The sequence below is a fragment of the Numida meleagris genome, chromosome 8, assembly GCF_002078875.1.
Source record: "Numida meleagris isolate 19003 breed g44 Domestic line chromosome 8, NumMel1.0, whole genome shotgun sequence".
NCBI classification, from domain to species: Eukaryota; Metazoa; Chordata; class Aves; order Galliformes; family Numididae; genus Numida; species Numida meleagris.
This window is the reverse complement of record NC_034416.1, coordinates 5,137,103-5,160,780: the sequence shown is the minus strand read 5'-3', so window position 1 is coordinate 5,160,780 and position 23,678 is coordinate 5,137,103. Positions and strand designations below refer to the sequence as shown.

General features: G+C 47.2%; 1 protein-coding gene and 1 long non-coding RNA gene across 7 annotated transcripts in view; one reads left to right on the top strand and one right to left on the bottom strand.

The window, feature by feature from the left end:
• Positions 1-20,152, top strand: part of ATP11C (ATPase phospholipid transporting 11C) — a 52,161-nt gene extending 32,009 nt beyond the window's left edge. For 4 of the 6 annotated variants that reach the window (XM_021406614.1, XM_021406613.1, XM_021406611.1 and 1 more), the window contains exons 16-29: positions 339-412; positions 784-887; positions 1,556-1,737; positions 2,819-3,082; positions 3,387-3,561; positions 4,729-4,831; positions 6,072-6,217; positions 6,623-6,682; positions 7,614-7,741; positions 9,800-9,935; positions 11,247-11,312; positions 12,127-12,230; positions 13,003-13,156; positions 17,066-20,152. In XM_021406614.1, the coding sequence (XP_021262289.1) occupies positions 339-412; positions 784-887; positions 1,556-1,737; positions 2,819-3,082; positions 3,387-3,561; positions 4,729-4,831; positions 6,072-6,217; positions 6,623-6,682; positions 7,614-7,741; positions 9,800-9,935; positions 11,247-11,312; positions 12,127-12,230; positions 13,003-13,156; positions 17,066-17,182 (1,813 nt within the window). In that variant the 3' untranslated portion in view covers positions 17,183-20,152. Of the gene's footprint in view, positions 1-338; positions 413-783; positions 888-1,555; positions 1,738-2,818; positions 3,083-3,386; positions 3,562-4,728; positions 4,832-6,071; positions 6,218-6,622; positions 6,683-7,613; positions 7,742-9,799; positions 9,936-11,246; positions 11,313-12,126; positions 12,231-13,002; positions 13,157-15,946; positions 16,043-17,065 lie in introns of all 6 variants that reach the window. The other 2 variants (XM_021406609.1, XM_021406610.1) reach the window with 2 other exon arrangements.
• Positions 6,615-12,119, bottom strand: LOC110403427. Its single transcript, XR_002441658.1, has 3 exons — positions 11,665-12,119; positions 6,786-6,845; positions 6,615-6,701 (listed from the first exon to the last, which is right to left on the bottom strand). It is a non-coding gene; the product is annotated as an uncharacterized LOC110403427 (long non-coding RNA).

The following is a 23,678-nucleotide window of genomic DNA, read 5'->3' as shown; positions in this document are numbered from 1 at the left end:
CTTCAGGTCCCTTGAGTGTGTCCTGTTCCTTGCAGTCTCCTTCCTTCCCCAGAGCCTTACAGGTAGCAGCTGGGCCTCCAAGCAGGGTACAGCCTAAGCAGTGTGACATGGCTCCTGTTCCCCCTCCCAGACGGAAAATAATTTGGTTTTATCCTGTGCTCACAGCTCCCATGACATCCACGTGCATGCAGAAAGCTGAGAGTGAATTGCCTAACCCCAGTGCTCCACTACAGTTTGCCCCCCAAGCAAGTTTCACTTCTCTGGAGAGTCAATGTGGAGCTGTCCTGAGGAGCTCTTTTCCTTGTACTGAACCTAAGCTCAATTTTTTTTTTTTAAAGGTACCAGCTTCTCCATACACTAAACTTTGATCCTGTCCGTCGTCGTATGAGTGTCATTGTGAGAACCACCACAGGTACAGCTAAATGCACAAATATAAAACACGCCTTCTTCATTCTTACTCTGAGTGTGTGTCAAGCCATGAGCTGTAACCCAGAGAAGTGAGGCTACTAGGTTTTCTGAGCTGGTCTAGACACGTTAACATGTTTTTGCCCAGCCTTTTGCAGTAAGCTTGCTCAGGGATGGGTAGTGATGCTCAATAGGCTAGCCCAAGGTCAAAGAAGGTTTTGTACAGGTGTCAGACCACTTTTGGTAGGCTTCTAGCAGTTTCTTCTTTAGTTCCACCATACTTTTTCATCTGTATCTTTTGCTGGTATTGAAGCCAATGTCCCTTAAGCCTTTATATGGCTTTTGAATGCTATAAACTATTCATAACTTTGCTTTTAGGAAAGCTGCTTCTCTTCTGTAAAGGAGCAGACTCCTCTATTTTTCCAAGAGTGCAGCAAGAGGAAATCCAACAAACTAAAGTCCACGTGGACCGCAATGCTATGGTGAGCATGCAGCGGGGATTTGGCTGGCTCTGGGGTCAGGAAAGTCGTATGCCAAAAATAGGGATGTGACCTCGCTTTGGAGGGAAGTACTGAAAATCCGAGTGTCACTCCTTATTGTCCTCAAGCCTGGCTTCTTTCCTTTTTTGTTTCTTTGACTTCCATGTTTATTTGACTTTTGATGTACTTATATGGGTTTGATCACAGTTGTGTCCGAGCATCTTCCAAGCAAGTTAAAAATAGCGCTAACAATAGCACACTACTTGCTCTGATGGGAGAAATCTTTCAGTCAGTTGTGATTTGCATGTGAAGGTGGAGGAGAAGCCTGTCCTGGGAGGCCGATCTGGCAGAGGTGGTGGTGTGTGGGGGGGTGCTCCTTGCTTGGCCCCAGGTGTGGGGACACTGGTTTGTCCCAGCTGGGTGCAGGATCTCTGCTCTGACCCTGCCATTTGCTTCTTTCTGCTGTGCTACCTGCATGTGAGTGTGCTCTGATGTGAAGAAGTTCCTGTGTGAACGCAGAGAAATTGTCTTCTGACTTAAGCTAACCATCATTGCCGTCAGGTTCTGTACTGACAGAAAGCACTCACGGGAGAAGTGCTGATCCTGATGCAGGGAGCTGTACAAAACAGGGTTTAAGGGCAATTGCCTGCTTCTTTTTCTACCCCTACAAGGATGGCTACCGAACGCTTTGTGTGGCATTCAAGGAACTAACTCAAAAGGAATATGACAGAATTGACCGGCAGCTTAATGAAGCAAAGATGGCTCTGCAGGACAGGGAAGAAAAGATGGCAAAGGTCTTTGAAGACACAGAAGCAGACATGCACTTGATTGGGGCAACTGCTGTAGAAGACAGGTAAAGAGACACCAGCACACAGACCAAGCACATTGGTACCCACAGTTTCTCCACAACTTTGTGTTGTGGTGGACCCTTGCTCTCTTGCACGAGCTGTGCTGAGGTTCCTGTGCAGCCTGGGTTGGCTTTCCCTTGGTTAGGGGACAGCCTGGGAGCAGTGGGAGAAAACCCAGAGCAGCCCTGTGAGAGCTGAGCTGCAGGGCAGATGCTGGAAGCATCCAGGGCAATTAGTCTGTGGCACAACCCATTACATACTGCCTAGTTGCTAAAATCAGCCAGCACAGGAATTAGGATTTATTAGTGAAACCACAGAAGTACTCACACTTCTACAAAGTGAATTAATGCACACAGTGTCAATTTACATATCAAAACAAATTCAGTTTTGTGTGCAGTTACAGTAACTGCATGTGTAAGTTAACCTCTTATTCTTGACTCTTGGGTCTTGTAGTATAATGTAGTCATTTTTGTCTGCACGTTAAAAATTGGGATTGCTGAGCTCTAATCCTTATTCCTGTGGCAGTAGTCCCTTCAGTGTGGGGACAATCAATTAACTTCTCTCTAGCTTACATTTCCTACCTGCAAAATAAGGATGCCACAGGGGACTTTGTGGATTAAGAAGGCAGCGTTGGCTAAGCCTCTTTATGCCCATGGAGAGCTGTATCTCAGGAACATGTTTCTGAGGTTCCTGCCTGACGCCTGCAGGGAAGGGCTCCACAGCCTTCTCTGAAGGTCTTGTTTTTCACGACTTGCTTGATTTTTGCACATAATGTAGAGCTGCTCCAGGGTCATCCTGCTTCTGTCCAGCAGTGTGGTGGTGCTTCTGCACGCAGGGCTGTGCTCTGGCTGTTGGTGTGAAGGCGGCCAGGACATGTGCAGTGCTGAGAGCCCGTCTGCTTTGGTGGCAGCCTAGCTCTGTGACTCCCTGCCTGGTGAACTGCTGGTCTGGGGATTTGGAGCATTTTAGGGATGAGAGAGGCTGGGGAATCATTGTTGTGCTACCGCAGTAGCGTGGATCTGCTCAGGGACTGCCTTGTATCCAAAGCCAGCCTGAGCAGTGATTTGTTTTTCTCTCTGCACTCAGGCTGCAGGAGCAGTCGGCGGAGACGATCGAGGCGCTGCATGCTGCTGGCATGAAGGTGTGGGTACTGACTGGGGACAAGATGGAGACGGCCAAGTCCACGTGCTACGCCTGCAGGCTCTTCCAGACCAGCACCGAGCTGCTGGAGCTGACGGCCAGGGTGGTGGGCGAGAGCGAGAGGAAGGAGGACAGGCTGCACGAGCTGCTGATGGACTACCACAAAAGGCTGATCCAGGACGTTCCCAAACCACGGGGTGGCCTGAAGAGGTGAGTGGTGTGATCCAAGCCCGTGTCTGTTTGGAAACACACTGCTTGCTGTCTCCTTTGCTGGCTTCTTTGCTTCCCTCATTATCTCTAGTGTTAGCTGGCTTTGAATTTAATTATGCAGTTCTCTTAGTGAAGGATGCGTGCTAAATCCAGGCTTTTTATGTCTAAGGCCCCCAAAAAGGATGAGGGAAAGATTACTACAAAAGTAGTTCCTTTTCCACTGAGATGACATAAGCAGCTAGATTGACTTCTTAAAGTGTATTAAATTTTTTTTTTTCCAAATCTGTTCCTCGTTGTGCCCTAGAAGCTGGACGCTGAGTCAAGAATATGGCCTGATCATAGATGGCTCGACGCTGTCACTGATACTCAATCCTTCTCAAGATTCCAGTTCTAGTCATTACAAAAACATATTTCTACAAATCTGCTTGAAGTGTACTGCAGTTCTCTGCTGCCGGATGGCTCCTCTGCAGAAAGCACAGGTATTTCCTTTGTTGTTTTTTCTTTTGACTAACTGAAGCATGTCATTAGGTGCTGTAACATGTCTTTACTCCATTGGATGGACTTGACCTGATCTGTAGGTGGACTTCAAAACCTGTAGTGAGAAGTTTGGGTACAAACTCCTACCTCGTTCACCAGAAGGTGCTGAAAGCTTTGCAAACTACGTCAGGTCTGGCTTTATGTTTTTGGGGAGGTCAGCTGCTGTCACTGGGCAGTAGATGTCAAAGTTGAGCAAAAGGCACCTGGAGGGGTGCTGCAAAGCAGTTCTTTATTCCCCAGGGAGCAGGAAACAATGCACCTGGCACAAGAATTGACAAGTTTGAAACCCAGCAGTGTTGCTAGAACAGTCTGAGTTACAGATTTGCCAGGAAGATGAAGTATGAAGACTTCTGGGGTAGCAAAAAACCTTCAACAAATTGTAGTCAAGTACTCCTTTTCTTTCATTAAAGACATGGTATTTTTGGAAGTAGCCAATAGATGTGAACGCCCATTATTTCTGTACAACAGTGTGAGGCTATGTTTCCTACAGTGCTGCTTTAAATAAAGCTTACTCATCTTGATCAGCTAGGACTTCCCCAGGCTATGCATTAGCCTTGTCTGAACTTCAGAGCGTTATGGAAACACCAGTCTGTCAATTATGAATATAAAACCTTTCTTACGCTTGCAGGAAGCCACAAGCCCAAGCCAATTAGGAATAAGCAGAACCCACTTGTTCTTTTTTTCCTTTCCAACTCTGTAGCCCATGACTTCCTCACACCAGCTGATGATAAAGGATGATAAACAGTGCATTTTTAGCCCTGTTCCAGGGTATGATTGTTTTCCACGTGAAATGCATGAAAGGCCACATCTTTGTGAGAGGGCAGGGTCTGGCAAGGGGAAAAGGGAGGCTGCTCCTGGGAGTGATTTGTTTCTAAATACTGTCCTTCAGCCCTGTGAAGCTGGGTCTTGGCTCCTGTTGGTGGTTGCAAAGGAATTAGTGAGGGTGCTTATTAATCTGAACTCTCAGGCATTATTTTGCTGCCACAGAGCCAGGTTACTTGTTCAGGAGTTTCCTGTGGAGTTGCAGGGGTCTCTGGAGGTGGAGTTTTTTTCAGTGTGGGTTTTACTAAACTTTTGGTTTGTGCTGCTGTCATGTTTTAAATCTTCAGATTGTGCGAATGGTGAAGAACACAAAAGGGAGCCCGATAACGCTGTCGGTAGGGGACGGTGCGAATGACGTTAGTATGATCTTGGAAGCGCATGTTGGAATAGGTAAGACCCCTGATACACACCTAGGGCTGCTGTCCATCTGTGTTGCTTATGTTCATGGTTGTATCTGATCACACGTGGTTGAACTGATCCCACTGACACATGGGGGAAGGCACCTGCTGCTTTCAGCAAGCCAGAAGGCCCAGATCAGTGCTTGGGGTCATGATAGGCTGCTGCCCTTTGACAGGCATGTGCTCTTTGTCGTTACCATGTGGTGAACCACAGATTGCTTCTCACACTTCTTTCCTTCCCATTGAGGAAACAACGGGGTTTTCTGCTGTCCTCTGTGCTAACAAAGGTTGACTCTCTAGGTTAAATGAAGCATGTAACTTCCTCTAACCTTTGCTTTTCTATTAAATTCAGTGCTGAGGGTTTTGGTGGGATTGTACCATTCATCTCAGCTGAGCTGAAGCTGGCATTTGTCCTTTACCCAGGTGTGTGCAGGAGCCTGGCAGCACTGATTGCAGCTGCTGGGAGCATGTGCATCTTCCGAGGGCTGATGCTGGGCTATGTTGTTCCTGCCCTGTCTATATGCCTGATGTCAGGCTGGAAAACAGCTGAATTTCTTATCTAATTTCTGCAGATTGTTGTCAGAGATCGTGAAAATACTGGCAATTGTTTAATACCACCGAAGAGGGATGGTTAGAAGAGAGAGGACATCCTTTTTATTTTTGACTGTTGGAAGTAGCATGTTAGCCTCTAGTGAATAGAATCCTTCACTGTAGTTGATTTGGGTATGGTTTTTGAGTAAACAAAACTGGCTTTCTTGAGCTTTGCTCTGAGGGGATTTCTTGGGAGGCTGAGCTTCTGCAGTGTAATAACCAGGCTGCTAGATGCGGGCAGGCCTGGGGGAAACCTTATCTTTTATCACGTTTATCTGAGATACTCCTCACCGCATGCTCCTACATAAGAACTCAGCAGCCTAAGTTTAGATTAAAATCTCCAGAGGAGTGTCTGATTGTCGCAGAGCCAAGGCCATGCCAAGTCTTGCAGAGCTTTAGTGTTTGGCTCTTATGGGCTGTCTGCCTGCTGCCCCTGTCCCTGCAGGGTCAGTCCCCGACGGCTGGGCACACAGGGTGACGTGGGCATGTTTGAAGTGTAGAAGTCTTGAAGAATCACAAAGGAAATATGCCCTTTGTCATGGCCCGAGGCCTTGAATTATGTGACCAAACTTCACAAGTAGCATCAGTATAAATTCCAGTCCCTTCTTTCTTTCCATCCTTTGACTTGCTTCTGTCTCCAGGTATAAAAGGCAAAGAAGGACGTCAGGCTGCAAGAAACAGTGACTATGCTGTTCCAAAGTTTAAACACTTAAGAAAATTGCTACTAGCTCATGGGCATTTATATTACGTGAGAATAGCACACCTTGTACAGTATTTCTTCTATAAGGTAAGGATGTGTGTTGAGCTCATTTTTTTTCTTGTTTTCACTGGAGGTTTCTTTGACAATAGAAAGAGTGGAAAACAAGAGAAGTGTATAGGATATTCTGTTTTGTTCATCTAGGGATGTGTGTGTGTCTCCCCTGTGCCTGTTGATTGAAAGCCCTGTATATTGGGGTATGTGAGAGCGTGACTTTCTTCCATTGTCTTCTGCAGATGCTAGAAGCTTATTGGGTTAGTGTAGTGCTTGGTAGAAAATAGAGTCCTGCTTTATCTGAAATGACAATATCAGACAGTGCCATCTGAAAATAGGAAGAATTATTGGATTTAGAATGAAAAGTCAAGCATTCATTAAACTCATGACTGCTTCCCTGCTAACCCTCCTTTTTTTTTTTTTTTTTTCCCATTTCTCTAGAACCTCTGCTTCATTTTACCACAATTTTTATACCAGTTCTTCTGTGGATTCTCACAGCAGGTAACTTCCAGTAACATGTCTAAAAAGACAGGAGAAAAGGCTGGTCACATAGTGAGGTTTCCTAGCAGAGACTTGACTTTTGGTCATCCTGCCCCTTCCTCACCTTTCTTTGGATGACAGCAGGAATTGATCTCCTTGTTCAGTACCATAATGTTTTTGAGACCTGCAATTAAAAATAAATAAATAAATTTACTTTCCTTTTCCCATCTGTGACCCATTTTTGTTGCTTAAACATGGATGGAGACCTTCCCAAAGTATCAAGGGGGTGCCTTAGCTGGTTTGCAAGTGTCTAATTTTGCAACTTCTGCTCTGGGAAGCTTTTTCAAAGACTTCCTGATCTTCTCTCATCTGCTGCATTTCCCAATGCTAAAAGTGTCTTTCAAAAAGAACAGTTTGTTCTTTTGTAACAGCCTTTAAATAAGACACATGATGAGTGTCATCAGACACTTAGTCCAGATGAGTGTCAGAAGGACAGACCTCAGTGACAGGTGGGCTCAGGTGCTTGGAGGCAATAGCTTTGGGGTTTGTCTTTGCTTTTGTTCTTTTCTGTCTGGTTGGTCTTAAAAGCGTTAAGAGTTTCTTCTCTGCTTGTCTCAGCAGAACCACTTTTTTTTATTTAAAAAAAAAAAAAAAGAAACTATAGTTCCTCTGAAAAAAGTCAAGTCTTAGAAAGTCACAGGAGATATCAAGTGTATTAATAGAAACAGGAGCACAACAGCAGGTACAGAAAAGCTGCAGTGATGACTGTTTTATGACATTCTGGAGGTCAGGCTGGAGCCCAGACAGACACAGAGCGTGACCCACATCTGTGACAGAGGGATGAGTCTGTGGGGTGTGTACAGAGGCAAGGGCTGGAAACTGCAAATATGTCTATGGGAAGACTTTTCAAGTGGAATTTCTGTCTCATTTTACCCCTTCTTCTTCTTTCCAGCCACTGTACGATGCTGCTTACCTTACCATGTACAACATCTGTTTCACATCTCTCCCCATCCTGGCTTACAGCCTCCTGGAGCAGCATATCAACATTGACACACTGACCTCAGATCCACAGCTGTATATGTAAGTTGCAAGGGGCTGGGTGAGCCTCAGCTCAGCTTTGGTGGCTACAGTTTAAGCTTTGTTGGTGCAGGACACAATCCATTGGGGTGGTTTGAGCCAGTGTACCTGCCCTGTGACAGTGACAGTGTAGCCATGGAACTGCAGAAAGGCTGTTCATGTCCCCACTGCTTCATGTTAGAGCTGAGCAATGTCCTGTTACTGCCTATTTCTGTTTACGCTCTTTAATGGTATCTCATCCAGCAAATTGCACTTCTGTCTGTATAAATTAAAAACAAACTGCAGATGGAATTCTTCATCCACAGGAAAAAGCAAGCCGCAAGTCTGGCCAGAGCATTCATTCGCATTAGCTCTGAGCTGGGCAGTGTGAGCCAAGCACTTGCTGGAACATGTAACGGATGGAGGGGAACTCTGGCTTTGAGAAGGAAAGAGGTCTGTTCATTTACAGGAAGGTGAACGCTGCTGAAGTCCAGCTGAGGCAGCTAGTTTCTCAGCTGGTGTAGGTGGATAAACTTCCCAAAAGCCAAATCCCCATTCCAGAACATGAGGGCTGGGAACTCTGCTCTCGCAGTTACCTCCACGTGGCCCACAGAAAGCACTGTGTAAGAGATGGTCTTCCTCTGCTTTGCTGGCTTATTTCTCTCCTTCCTTAGTTGTAACTGGGGGAATCCCTGACCCCCTATGGACCCCAAATGCTTCCCATCTTCCCCCACCCCTGTCCATGCACGTACCTGGGTGCAGTCTTTCAGGCAGCAGCTGCCTAAAGGTATTATTTCTGAAATAACTACTCAGCTCTATGATTGGTTAAACTGTGCTCCTCCAGCCATGTAGCAAAACGCACGTATTTTCAAATACATTTGTAATTGAGTCTTGTGCAGCATAGACCAATAATAGCAGACCCCTGTGCTCTCACCTGCGGGCTGTCTGATCACTGGGGTATGTGAATTGAGGGAAAACAGATTAATTGTGCAGTTAGATAGCTTCAGTTTGAATATTCATGACTTTGCATGTGCTGCTGAATACAGAATGACTGCTGTGCCTCTGCTGTATAAATGCTGAGTTGCTGCAGTGCAGATCTCTCATCTGAGGCACAGTAAAAGCCTGTTTACCGTGAGTGCTGCAGGACATAAATGGGAATGCAAAACTGATTGCATTGAACAGGTTCTTTGCATTTTCCATTCTTGCAAAAAATATCTCTTAGTCTGATTTGTGCTCCTTACTGATCCCAAAGTACAGTATGTTTGAGAATTGTCATTGCAGTGTCATACAGAAGATTCCTGTAGGGTTTTGCTTTAGAAACTGCATTTACAGAAGCTCAGCACCACACCTGCTTGCAGGGTGCATCTTGCTGTGGATACTTGTAGTTAGGAAGAAAAATGAGAAGAGAGGATTTTTGGTCTTGCTGTAAGCATGCTTTTGTCCCGCATCAATCCTCAAATTTTAAGGAAGACCGTCTGAAATGACAGTGATGCAAGATGCAGGGAGCTGCTGCTGCCTGCAGCCAGATCTCACTGCTGCACTAAGCCAGGAGCCTCCTGCCAAACCGCCGTGCTAAAACCCACGGTGTGATTCAGGAAGTTATTTTCAGCCTGTGCAGAAAAACACCAGGAATCAGATTTGCAGAGCTTTCCCAAAAAAGTTTGTTTGTAGGCTCAACAAAAAGAGGGAAGCGTGCCGCAGATTCACGGCATCTCCTACGTTTCTTCAGCATAGCCCTGGCTTTGAAATTCAGCAGTTAAGTACAGATGGGTCAGGGAACTATGGTGGCTGTGCTAGAGGTGTGGGGCAGCATTTGCTTTGCTCAGACAGGGCTGGGATTTTGTCTGCATCATGTACAGGAGGATAAAAAATAATAATCTGTTGAATATCTTCTGATGTTTTTTTTTTTTTATGATCAGCAGCCACACAGAGCAGATGTTGTTTATGTCCTGCGTGCTGGCAGGTAGTTGGGTGTTCTACCTCTGTTTCCCGCAGCAGTGCCCACATCAAACCCATGGAAATGCCAGGCTCTGCAGCAGGTCCCACGTGACGGTGATTTTCTTGTTCTTGCTTTCTTGGCAGGAAAGTTTCTGACAATGCCATGCTGCAGTGGAGGCCTTTTTTGTACTGGACCTTCCTGGGCGCCTTTGAAGGACTCGTGTTTTTCTTTGGGGTTTATTTTCTTTTTCAAAATTCATCATTGGAAGATAATGGAAAGGTAACAGCAGACCCAAAAAAAAGAGAAGGATGAGTGTTTCTTTTGTGCCCTGCCTCTCTTATCTGCCTGACAGCGAATATCCACATGCTTAAGCTGTGCAGTGTGTCTCGAGTCTTGTCCGGCGGTGTAGCATTGCTTATGGTGTGGTTCTGCAGCAAACGCTTGAAACGTTTTCCAAATCACCATGGCAACAGTGCAGCGGTGGTTGTGCTCTCTAGGTACAAGAGCTGGTCTTACAGCAGATTCATGCTGCCTAGTGCTTTGCACAGGGCAGGGCATCCGTGTAGCCATACACACAGTGTTCAGTGCTGTCCTGGGACACCTTCCACCAAGGGGTGGTGTTAGCAGGGCTCAGCTAATGGAGACCTTCTTGACACTACCACCCACGAGCCTTGAAAACACCCAGCTTTTGTTCTTTTAGGGGACAGCACACGGAGGAAAGCTGAGATGAGCACACATTGCATCAGTGCTGACGTTAACGGCCCCAGCTATGTGTAGTCACACACCCGTGTTGTAGATTCCGTGCCTTTCTGTATTTGTAGCCATTCTGGTTACGTATGAATAAAACATGTAAGCCCCAGTGTGTTCTACAGATGCCTTGAGAGGCTGAGTCTGCGTGGCACTCACATAAGACCTGTGGTTTTGTCCTGTTTTGTAAACACTTATGCTTGTAAGAACTGCTACCAGCAATTGTTCATAATATCCATGTATGTTTGATTGACTCCTTTTTTGCTCCTATTGACTTTAATTTTTTTGCGTTTTTTAAAAACCTTTACATTTCACTTTCTGTTTTAATGTATGCATTCAGATCTTGACAGCCTTTGGTAAGCATCTGTCCCATTCATTGCCATCATTTGGATTTATATACAGAATCTGCTTTTCTTTGTTGTGCATAGTCACTAGTATCCGCAAACCAAAGCGACGTATTCTCATATGGAGAAATCCCCATTGGTGCATTCTGCAGCTGGGACTAGCCCAGCACCATCAGTAGAGGTGCTGCGGTGATTCTGTGTTATGAGAAAGCAGAAACTGAGTAAATTACCAAGAAATCATGAAATACAGGTGGTCCCGATGACTTGTGTTCTCGATCAACATTGCTGTTAGTAGGAGGTTGTGTCTGTCGCTGTCACGACGCCGGTCACTTGTCCGTGGTAGTGCATGGCACAGGGTTAGCGTAGCCGAGTCCCGAGTAGCGATCGCGCCATTCCTCCCCCCCTCTGGTCCCTGCTTGCACTGTGTTGCCATCGTCCTTTCCGTTCCTCTCGAACGAGGCGGGTAGAACCGCCTGTGACAACGCCATGTGTTCTCCAGGTTTTTGGAAACTGGACCTTCGGGACGATCGTTTTCACTGTGCTGGTGTTCACCGTCACTCTCAAGGTGAGGTTCTGCCCTTCTTTTCCAGTCGCTTGTTTTTGCAGGCGTTCTTGAGTGTGAGAAATACCCTGTGTGATAAGGATGTTCAAGATGCTTTTGTGAATATCTTCACCCCCCCCGCCCCCCCCAACCTTCCATCTTCTGTTTGCCATACAGGCAGAACTGAAGTGGCTTATTGACTGTTGGGCTATTGACCGTGCAGTGTGCTTATGTACAAGTGCTTACATTCTGCTAAATTATTTTCCTGTTTTTTGCCCTCTTCTGAGTACTGCAGATGGTTGCAGTTGACCTTATTTTCCTTGGCTTTAAGCTCCAGAAAGAGGAGACAAACAACCAAGTATTTAGGTTTGCTCACCTTGTTTCAGCTGCTGCTCAGGCGCCGTGAGGGTCACAAGAGCTCATCTGTCAAACAATAATAGTGAAACTGCTTTGTTTCACAGAGCTTTCCAGAATGAACAGTTCTCATCAGACCTTACAAAAGGTCTTTTATGTTTGGTTCAGGACAGCAGGTGGTGGCAGAGGGCAATTGCAATGGCTGCAACCTTTACACAGTTCTTCCTTGTAGCATCAGTGCTTGCATCAAGCTGCTTCTATTAAAAACTCTCAGCTGCAATTAGAAACTGTTTCCCTGTTGCTAGTGTGCCAGCCTGTAGGTACTGAAAATATTTCCCTGGTGTACATATGCAGAGAGGTGGCTGACTAGAAAACTTCAGCCTTACTGTGAAAGCAGACAGAAATTTTACATGGATACAGTTGAACACATGCTGCTTCTGATGCCTGTTCTGCCTGGTGTTGTTTTTTTGTTTTACTTACACAGCTAGCTTTGGACACTCGATTCTGGACGTGGATGAACCACTTTGTGATCTGGGGCTCCCTTGCCTTCTACGTGTTTTTCTCGTTCTTTTGGGGAGGAGTCATTTGGCAAGTATCTTTTCTTCCTGTGGTGCTTTCTTAGGGAATGGCCATCACCACCTTTGAAAGGAATGTGACGGCAGCTCCCCTCATTTTGTCTGTCTGAAGATTTATAGAGATGGCAGAGTGTTTGCGGCCATGATAAGCATGTGTTGCTATCGAGTGCCAGTCACAGCAGGTAATAGTGATAGGCAGTGAGGATTTGGTTTTTTACATCATCAGGTGGCATATTCTAGTGCTGCCGTGGTGGAGAGAAACACAGCAATAAGAGAAGGAACAGGAGAAGGGGAGGAAGGAGGAAAACAGAGCATGTGAGCTATGGCAGCAAGCATTGTGAGGGACTGAGAGACGGATGGGTCAGGGAGGAGGAGGGAGCTGTGGCTTAGAAACTTGGAGAAGGCAATTTGCTGTTGAGAGAGGTCTTGAAAACTGGTGATGAAGGTGGGTCAGGCCTTCATAGGAGGGCTGAGGTCAGCAGTTTGTAATGGTTGGCTGGGGAGGAGAAAAAAGCCACAAGGAGGAACAGTGGCTAGGCTGAGAAGTCGGATGAAGAGTTTCTATGGAGAAACATTAGAGCAGTCACAGGAGGTTGCTGACAGCCCTCCAGAACTAGCACAGCTGGGAGCAGGAGGTGGACGGGGAGCAGAGCGGGCGGCCTGTGCCTGTCTGTGTTTGGCAGGGAGGTATTAGTGCCAGCACCTTGATCCCAGGCTGACCTAGTTGGGAAACACGTGGGGCTGATGGTATTAACCAGAATCTATTTGTATCCTTTCTTTTTCAGGCCTTTCTTGAAACAACAAAGAATGTATTTTGTATTTGCCCACATGCTGACTTCTGTTTCCACGTGGCTGGCAATAATTCTGCTGATCTTTATCAGCCTTTTCCCAGAAATTCTTCTAATTGTTTTAAAAAATATAAAAGAGAGAAGTCATCAGGTAAGGAACAAGATAAAATATTGCACAATATTTTTACAAAGGCCTCTTCTGTTAAGCACCAGATGAACTGTGTGCCATTCATGTCTCGAGGATGGCTTTCTAGAGTCTCATCTCGCTCGTTCACGTGCCAGAGATGTCAAGAAGTTCATCTAAAAATACTGCCTAGATCTCTAGCAAGGAGAGACTCTACTAGTGCCTTTCTGTAGTTGTTTAGACTGGATGGAAAACTGCTGTCTGTACAGTAACACTTTTCCAACCCAAACTGATCCAAACCACCGTGTTGAGTACTGAAACAAGCTGCTTGTTTTTACGTCAGCATACCCAGGACGTTCACCTTGCCTGTATCCTCCAGGTGCCAGGGGGAAGCTGGTCAGGGAGGTGCCCACCCCCTAATAACCCAATCCCCGTCCCTTGCCGTGCACCTTCTCAGGTGGCAGCATCCCCAGGTAGCAGCATCCTCGCAGCCCCATCCCCGGGCAGCACCCGCTCCCCCCAGCCGTGTCCCCGCTGCCTGTCGCTCTGTCCGCTCGCCTCCCTCCTGCTCCTCTCCCTGCTGTGGTTCCAGCAAGTTCTGCATCGGGTGCTGCCCGCCGTATGCTGGCCTCCGGGCACCAGCTCCGCGTTTCCCTGGGCAGCGGCAGAGCAGCCCAGCAGTTTGGCTGCAGGGGGTTCTGCTGCTTCTGGCCAAGTGCCTCCTCTGTTACTTTTGCTTCTTTTATACTTCTATATCAAGCTTATCTTTTCTGAGTATCCAAGGATATCATAAAGTTTCTTTATTCCCTCATAACCTTTGAAGTACAACTTTGCCACAGTATCAGTGAAGTAAAACATGCATCTGCAAGACCAAAAAAAACCCACCACCTGAACTATTAAATTTGGAAGCAATGCAGATGGTAAAACAAGTGTAGCTAAATTCTTCCCAGCTCCATGCTATTCCTTCCTTCCTCTTAAGTAGGGTCCAGCAGTGTCTGAATTGACAGTTTCTAAATTGGGTGGGATGGGGATGACTTGCTGCCAGCTGCAGCCATAGGTCTGCAGTTTGAGGTCTCTGCCCCAGAAGGGGACATGGAGGCTACTGAGCCCCAGCTGAGCTCTTGGAGGCCCGTTTTTGCCTCCAGCTCTTAGCCAGATCCCTTCCCCCTCATAATACTTGCTTTCAAGAGTGCTTTAAACGTGTTAAAAAAGGCTCTTGTGAAATGGTTTAGTAAATCAACAGTAAGTGTCAACTAGAAAAGTCTCTTCATATGTGCATATAAACTAAAGGCAGGCTGAGCCTTATTTAAATGTACATTTCAAGTAAGAGCTTCACAAAATGCCTGGAGCAGATGCCAGCTCTAGATGTCTGTGTCAGCTGCCAGATACCAAGCTCAGCTGCACAGGTAGGGGATTTTAAATCAAGACCCTTTTTGAGAATCCGAACTGTAAAACTAGAAAACAAATAACAGTTTCCCAAGGGGAGCATTGAATGAAAAGCCAGCTCAGTGCACTCATTTGGCTTCATGAGCCCCCGCCTTGGGAGCTCAGGTCCCTTTTGGGAGGGGGACATGGACTGAGGCCAGGTCATGGGAGTCTGTCCTTGACCTGTAGGGGACTGGGTTTCCGTGTGACAGTGACAGCTTTGCTCACTCTTAATTAAATTTTCTATGTGGAAATATTTTGTTTTTTTTTTTTAAACTGCAAGGCACATTCTTATTTTCTTTGGTTTCTGCCTTTCTCTCTCTTGTACTGCAATTTTCTGTCTTTTGTGCTGTTGTGAACTAGGTAACGAAGCGCCTTCCTTCCTCAGGAACATCCACTATCTTCATGCTTTCTCAAACTTCCAGCAATCACAGCTTTTCTTGGAGTGAATAAGGTGATTTCCCCTCTGAGCCAGTACGTGCTGCTTGCTCTTCTGCTTCCTCCTTCTAACGCATCGCTGCTGAAAAACCCATGTTTAGATTTGCTCACCCGGCAAGAGCCTGCTTTCTCCCCCACACCTACTGCTTTCATTTAAATCTTTTGCTTAAGTGTTTTGTCTGTCTCCCCTCTTGTTTCCCTGCTGTGGATGTGTACCAGGTGGGCTGAGCTGCTTGTGCCCAGCACCTGCGATATGGGTGCAGGTGGTGCTTCCATGCCCAGCGTCCCCGAGGTGCTCAGGGAACCTCAGGCAGGCATCAGTCACAAATTTGAGGTCTGCACTGGCCCCTCAGGTGGGGTACATTGTGTCTGTTCATGGAAATCAGTGCTGCTGCATCATTTAGATTGGTTTTAGTGGCCTAGGTGCTACTTCCTCCAAGGTGTGGAACGAAGTGGGCTCTGTTTTAATTGTCTTCTGGATGATTTGGCAAACAGCTCGTGCTTGCTTGATCTCAGAGGAGCTTCCCAAGTGCCCTTGTTGCCCTGTACATAACTCTGTTATCACTGCAGCTGTTCTGTGTACAAGCAGTAAGCCACAAGTGGCATTCCCTGGCTCGCTGCCCGTGGAGGGCTTCCCGCAGGCTGAGCACCTCAAACACGTCCCTGCTGTCACTCACTGTTACAAAACCACTGGTTGCAAGGAGATCAGGGAAGGCTCCTTCTTGAAAGCAGCCGTAGTATAAACCTCAAAGCCTAAGGGAAACATTTGGGAAGCTGCGCCACTTGCACTGAAAACCCAGCCAGTATGATCACCATGGTATTTAGGGAGCGTGTGTTGTTACGTCTGCCTGGAACGATGTAGCTGGCTGTAGGAAGCGTGTGTGTGTCTGTTGTTGGACAGCAGTAGGGTAACGTGTCACATGTGCTACAAGTGTTTTTGCCTCGCTGTTGCAGAGCAGTAGGAGGGCGCCCAAGTCAATGTCGGCCAGACCTTCTGTCACACCACTTCTTTTAAGAACGTTCTCAGATGAGTCTAATGTGTTGTAACAGGTACCCTGCCCTAAGGAGTTGGGATGGTTTTAAAAGGCATTGATTAACCAAATGTAACCCCGAAATCAATTAAACTGTGGTTCTTGTAATCTTCTTGATTGTTGGTGTGGGGCACCTGTCTGTGATATGGAGATGCAATGCTTGGGATGCATTTTAATTTGAGGACATGTCCTATCCAGTCTTTTCAGAATCCTGTATGTGCACAGATCTACTCAATCCAAAGTACTTTGCTTTATATAAGCAGATCCTTCAATATAACCAATACTTTGATCTAACATTAACAGCACGAGAACACAGAGTCGGGCTCTAAAAGCTGGCACTGATGTACTTGCAGTGGAGTACTCAAGTCTAAGCTATTAAAATGATTCCAGAATTGCATCTGAATAGTATAAAAATCCCATTGTTTACAGTGCATGCTGTCGTGTCAGATAGAAATGAGTTAAATTTTAATTCATCTGAATAGACTGAAACTAAGCGTGTACCTGTCTGTATGTCAGCGTAGCGTACGGCAGGCATGGCTCTGTGTCTGTATGCAGCTACACACACAGGGAGCATCCTAGTACGTGATTCTAAACATCGTAGTAAGCCACAAGCTGTCTTCTCACTGCAGAGAAATAAAAGTGCCTGACTGGATTCACAGCCTACAGGCGAGATGTTACATGGCTGCGTGCCGCCAGCTGCAAACATCACAATGGGGGTTTTCTGGAACCCCCTCCCTCCGCACACACTGCTGCCTGCAGAGAGCCCACCTCACGGGGAGGGCAGCGAGCAGCTGCTCAGCTGCCAGCATCTGCCTGGGTGCTGCTGGGCTCCGTGCTGCCTTCTGCAGCCCACGCAGAGTCCTTCTCCCTCCCATTCGCTCCTCGGCTGTGAATGAGGTTTGGCACTTTTATTGTGGGCTAATCATTCTTCTTCTCCCTTTTTTATTTATTTTCATTTTTCTAAAAAATGCCAAAAGGCTTATTATGGTTTTGGGAATGTAACAATTGCAATACATGTGCGTTTTCCTTCTGATTTTTGCAGACTGGCATCTTTGATCTGCCTATATTAGTGTCATACAAACGTATAGAGAATGGTTATGTGAAGACTGAAGATGCTCTTACTAATTTGGCAGAAAAATATCCTCTCAGGATACTTTAAAATGCTCCATCCAAACAGTACAACTGTCATCCTGCAGGAAAATGTAACAGTTCTGTTGAGTATTACCAAGCACTGTAAGCAGCCATGCTGACAAAGCAGCAGCCGGGCAGTGGCCACGGTACCTGTTCATCTTTGGTCTTGTTGCTTCCCCCCCTGAAAAACCACAACATAATTCTGCTAAATCAGAAGTCTGTGTCATTGGAGACTGAGAAAGCATCTTTTGGAATTCTTCAAAAGCAGCATGATCAGAGCGAGAGCAATGCCTCCCCGCGTCGCACGGGGGCTTCCTCCGCCTGCTGCAGCTCTGCCTGAGCACAGCAGGGAGCTGCTGAAGCCTCTTGCTTTGCCTGACCAAAGAAGTAGCACAGACTCTGAGCCCAAGTGCTGGGCATCCTCCTGCAGCAGCTTGCTCCTCCACGCTGCCGGGCTCGCTCCTGGCAGAAGGTAAAGGAAGGAAACGTGCCAGGATTGCTTGTGATGCAAGGAAATTTTGTGGGGAGGGAAGAGCCTGAACGCTGGGCTGTGCCACGCTTCTAGCCTAGCTCTCCCGGCTGCTGTGGCTGTGCTGACGTTACTGCAGCAAGCAGCTGCCCAAATGCTGTGGATTTCTGATGGCAGTGTGTCCTCGTCCAGCTGCAGGGACACGGATGGTGCCAGTGAACTTGTAGGCATCGCACTGCATCTTGAGTTATTTGCACTAAGAAAAAAGAAGTCGGTTTTAAAATAAAAGGAATACATGGATCTGATTTAATTTTACACTTAATTTTGTTTTTAATTGGCATGTTCTTTTTAAATCTACCTTTAGCAAGGACTTCTGTCTTTAGGTTGTGCGCAGCAGAGGTGAGGTGCCTGACTCTAGACATCTGCATGTGCAACAAGCAGCTTTTTCACTCTATTGAGTCCTTAGCAGCTATGGAGCTCCCTGTGTACCAGCACCCTGCGTGGGGAGGTGCTCCTCCTGCTGCCTTCCCCCTGCCCTGCTGGGCACGGCCCGCGGCCAGGGGCTGCCAGGGAAATACTGTGATGAGTGCTCACCTCTGCCTTCAGCAGGTTCTGCTTCGCTTCCATGTGATGAAGTGAGGAATTACAGCTCCATGAAACTTTCCCTTCATCAGATTTTGCTAAAGAGTGGACTGCTAATTTTCTGAAGAATCAAGTCTCTTGTTGTCTGGCTGCAGAACTCCTGGTTGGCACTGTGAAAGCAGGATGCGGATCAGCTGCGGGCACACCTGGTGTACGGACACACAAGGACTCAGCCTGTGTGGGACGGGGCTGTGGGTGGGAGGAGCAGAGGGGTGTGCACAGCCCCTGTGGCTGCGTGGCAGGACACGGACAGCTCTGCTGTATTATACACGCTGCACCGGCCCGACACCAGCGCTGTCACCTCACTGACAACTGCAGCTCCACCCCTTGCTGCATGCAAGCCAGGAGCTGCGCTCCCAGCATGTGTCCCATGGGCAAAGCTTTTTTTTTTTTCTTCTTTCTCCTTTGTCTAGCTCGTCTCACGGACCCAGGATTCAACCTGCAGACCTTGCCCGAGTCTCAACTTTTATTGCTAAAATGTGGTGCCTACAGATCAAGTATGCGATGAATACAATGAAGACGCGCTCTATATGCCAAATCTAACCTTTCTCCTTAAATATACAGTTCCTGACTTGTGTTTACATAACCTTTAAAACACGGGCGCTGAAAAAATGCAATTCCTGTGATTCAAAACCATTCCAAGCCCTGGTGGTCCCAATCCTGACAGCCCGCTTCTCGTTTTGCTTTGTCATGTGTTCTTCTTGGAAAAAATTTTCTTCCTGTGAGATGCAGCTGGAAGCCCTGCTGTTAGGTTAGGGGGAACATGTATGTGTGATGTCCAAATAAAGACACTGCGATGGGCCGATGGCTGCAGCCTGTGCTAAGATGAAGCCTTCTAGGATCCAAATCTCTTGTTATTTCCAAGCATCCGGTATCAGTCTGGAGCAAACCATTGCTGTTGCTGTGCATCCAACCCCCAAGGCATGCATGCTGAAAAGTAGGGTGGTTCTAATGAGAAACATTACGAATAGCAGCTCCTTTGGGGAAAAGCGGGTTTTCTTGGGCTTGGATCTCCAGCTAGTGCATACTTGTAGCTCCAGGACCACCATGGGCCAGCAGGGGAGCTGACCCTATTTAAGCAGCAACAACGGAATGGAAAATTTCTGTTGCGGATGTGTCATGAAATCAGGGGAATCGGGAAATCCGTGCTGGAGTCAGAGGAGGCAAGGCAAGGCGGTGACACCAGCTGGAGGGCATCAGCCGCAGGACAGGGAAGTGGCAGTAATCTGCTGGTAATGCTGTGATCGTTGTTCATATGCCATAACGCAAGCTGTGCTGTTACAGTGCTCATTCGGGGGCTGAAAGGCCAGTACAGGCTTATCGGTGGGGAAACTTGAAGGAAAACGGCTGGGGGTCTTCAGAGTAATCCATTGAAGTTTAGTCACTGGCTGGTGACTCTGAAAGATAAGCAAAGTAATTAAGATTCCCTCTAAAAATGTAATGTGATAATGGAAAAACGTGGTGTAGTCATAGCTGCTTTTCAAAAACTAATCCTAATTGTCACGGAAATATTATAAATGACTTGGAATTGCATACAGGCTTAAAATTGTATTTGTATACACACAATTGAAAAACTTACCTAATACTGCACCATTCATCCGATTTCCCAGCTATGTTTTTTTTTTTTTTTTTTTAATACAAACATATAGTGTATAGAAAGTGTAAATTATATACAGGCAATGAGAAGATACATTTTCGGCTTCTTGCAAAAAAAGGACTGCAACCTTACATTTTTTTCACTTTAATGCAATTTTATACATTTATGTTGCTTTATATAAAAGAAATTGAATGTGAATGTTACCTTTTATGAATGCAACTTGCTCTTTTTTCATTACGGAAACTTTTGTTTGAAGTAATCAATAAACTTTGGTATGTTGTTCTGATTAATACAAATTTTTGTCTGTTTTGTCTCCTCGGATGCTCCTCGGCCTCCCTGGCAGTGTTCTGCACCATGGCTGGGATGGTGGGCCTCTTCAGGGAGGTAGGAGATGCTGACATGGCTGTGCTGGGCTCACAGCGATGCTGTGCTGCATTTGCTAAGGGAACACTGGTTGGTTGTGTGGTGTTTTTGTCAGTACGGTATTGGTAATGCTGTTGGTAACAGCACAAGGATTTTTTTCCTAACGCTCTGCATTGATTCTGTGTTATGGCTACTTGGAACAAATTGACTTTTTTTGCTATTTATTTCACTTTTTTTTTAAGCTTAAAGACTAGAAATATGTAAATGAGGGTTATTTTGTGGTTGGTAAGGTGCACGCAGCTTGTGAAGTGCAGGGCAGCTGTGCATTGATGAGATGCCAACAATGCAATGGGTTACAGCAGGTCTCATGGTTCCGGTGTAAGGCACAAGAAGAACATACTTTCTAGGACACGTGTCTGATTCAAGCTGAAATGTTCATAATGAAAACTGACAGTCAGTGTGAAAAATTCTGTTTTGGCTGCTTCGATTTCTCCAGCTCCCATGAGCCCCTGCGGGACAGATGGCTATGCTATTTAAAACAAACTATAACCTTTAAGAAGAAGCTGGTACTATTGGAAACTGGATACATGCATTGAGCCTCTTAATAGCTGACATGGAATGGTAGTGAAACTCGGCTGGAGGACTGGAGGCGACTAGTCAGTGTGAGTGTGGTGCTTCACCAAGCTCCGAATTAGCATTTAAAACATCTGTGCACCACTTCACCTTAAAATGGAGATGCTGTACTGCTGTGCAAGGCAATTTTCAGTAAGGACAGCTGCTGTGCTAAGGGTCAGGCTGCTGACAGGAGGGCTGGAGGTGCGGGTGCACCCATGGTGTGCACGGTGCCAAGCTCTGCTCTGTTCTCTGCTCGGGGCTTGCTGCTAGCACCAAGTGTCTGCTGGTAACCTGCTGAGCTGGAAAATATGCTGTGGCCTGCAGGAAGGGTGTGTGGGCACCTGTGTGTGTGTTCCCGTCCAAAAGCAGGGGTAAGAGCAATGAAGGCTGGTTTAGGCAGAGAAAAAGAGAAGGGGAGAGCATGGGGGAGTTCCTTTACTTTTTCACACTGTCCCAGCAGATGAAATAAAGTCCTGGTCCTGATGGAAGCAGCAGCAGGCTGAGCTGGCATCAGTGCGGCCGGTGTCCCTCCTGGCTGGGCAGGCTTCAGTCAACATTCAGCTGGCTCGGGTTTTCCACTTCCCAGCACCACCCTAAAAATTAAATTTGTTCCATCTCCTTTTGCCCATCAGAGTCTGGGCGTGGAGGTGAAAGGCTGGGCTCGTGGCTGGGTTTGACAGCGGGCAGCTTGCAAGGTTCTGATGTGCGGTGAGGAAGCACCGGTACAATGCTGGTGGGGCTGACGTGGTGCAGCACAGCAGTGTGCCTGCAGCAGCCGTCTGAAGGCTGGGATCGGGCCAAGCCAGGGAAAAACACTGCAGCAATAGGTTTTCCCCGAATTAGAATAAAAATATGTGCTGGGAGAAATAGTTGATTCATTTCTTCAGATCCGTCTCCAGAGGAGATCCTGTCACCAGGAGGCGCAGCCTTGGGAAGTGCAGGCTTTGGGCCAGTGCTTGCCTCCTTGTCCAGCCTGGCCCCCTGCACAGAAGCAGACACAGAGAGACTTCTGGGGGGTCTGTAGGAAGCTGGAAGGGTGCTTGGGGGGCTGCAGCATCTCTGCAGTGGAGACAGGCTGAGAACTGGGGTGGTGTGGCCTGGAGGAGGCTGCAGGGAGACTTCACTGCGGCCTACTAGTGCCTACGTGAGGCCTGCAGGAGTGATGAGGGACTCTACAAGGGCATGTGGCAACAGGACAATGGGTGATGGCTTTAAACAGAATGAGGGGAGAAGTACATGAGGAATAAGGAAGCAATGCTTTGTTCTGAGCGTGGCGAGGCCCATCCCTGGAAGGCCGGGCTGGAGGGGGCGGTGGGCAGCATGGCCTGGTTGGAGGCATCTGCCCCTGGGGTTGGGAGCAGAGGATCTTTCTCGTCTCTTCAACCCAAACCATCTTGTGATTGTGTGATGTGCTCTGAGGGGCCTCACTTTGCGTGAGCTGCTGCAGCTTAGGGAAAACAGTATTTCTGTGATAAGAATACGGGAGGAATGCAGCACAGCTGACTTTCCATGCTTGCAGCCTCACACGTGGCTGTTTTATAGCCACATCTTACTGCTGTCCTCCTGAGCTCAGCTTTTTCGATGAGTAACGGCACATGAACTCTCTCCCCTTCTTGCACAAAACATGCCTTATGACCAGACAGAAAACGGTTCAAACCCAACTGAGTGAGAACCTGCTGTAACAAACAAAGAGTGCTGACTTGAGCGAGTGGTTTTTCCTTGAAAAATTCTGTGTCAGTGCACGGAGGGACAAGGTCTGCCGAAATATGGTGTTTCCATATTACCATCTTTAGACCTTGGGTCCTAAATTAATAGCCCCAGTTGCTGTAGTGTTGGAAAAAGGCTGCTATTATACTAAGGAGCGTAATTAAAAGGTTGTTTTGGAAAAACAGGAACATCCACTTCTCTGTGCTGGCTTCCTGGGCAGCTCCGGCTGCTGTTGGCAATGAGCTGGCATTGTTTGAACATTGGCATCAGGACGTGAGAAATGCTGGGTCAGGCAGGCAGCATGTGCTGGCCAGCTGCAGCCATGCATGGCTTAAAATCATAGAATCATAGAAAAGACCATCTAGTCCGACTGTCCACCTAGCCACCAATACTGCCTGCTAGCCACATCCCTCAGTGCCTCATCTCTACGTTCTGTGAACACCTCCAGGGACAGTGCCCCTACCACTCTTTCTGAGAAGTATTTACTATCATCCAGCCTGAGCCTCCCCTGGTACAACTTGAGGCCATTCTCTCTCATCCTATCACTGTTACCTGGGAGAAGAGACTGACCCCCGCCTCACTCCTCACACGGAATTGAAGAGAGTGATGAGGTCTCCCATGAGCATCCTCCTCTCCAGGCTGAACCCCAGTGCCCTCAGCATACTGATGCTCCAGGCCCCACACAGCTCCATTGCCCATCTCTGGTCACACCCCAGCTCCTCGATGTCTTTCTTGTAGTAGTGAGGGGCCCAACACAGAACACAGCACTGAAGTACAGCCTCACCAGAGCTGAGTACGGAGGGATGATCACCTCCTGCTCCTGCTGGCCCCACTATTGCTGACACAGTCCTCAGTATTGCTCAAGGAATTTTCTAAAATTCTGCTGACTGAGGGTGAAAACGTGGCGGGATTTTTTTTTTTTTTTTTTCGGAGGTGGGAGTAAGGGAAGGGGATCAAGTGAAAATCTAGTTTTGCAATAGGAAATGCAGAAGGCATGTCATTGAGAAGCTCTGACTGCGCTCGGCCTGCACGCCCCAGAGGGTACACTCGGGGCCACAGCACACCCGACGCGAGCAGCCGGCACGGCTGGGACCGGGGGCGATGCGACCGCGGGGCCACAGCTCCGGGAGC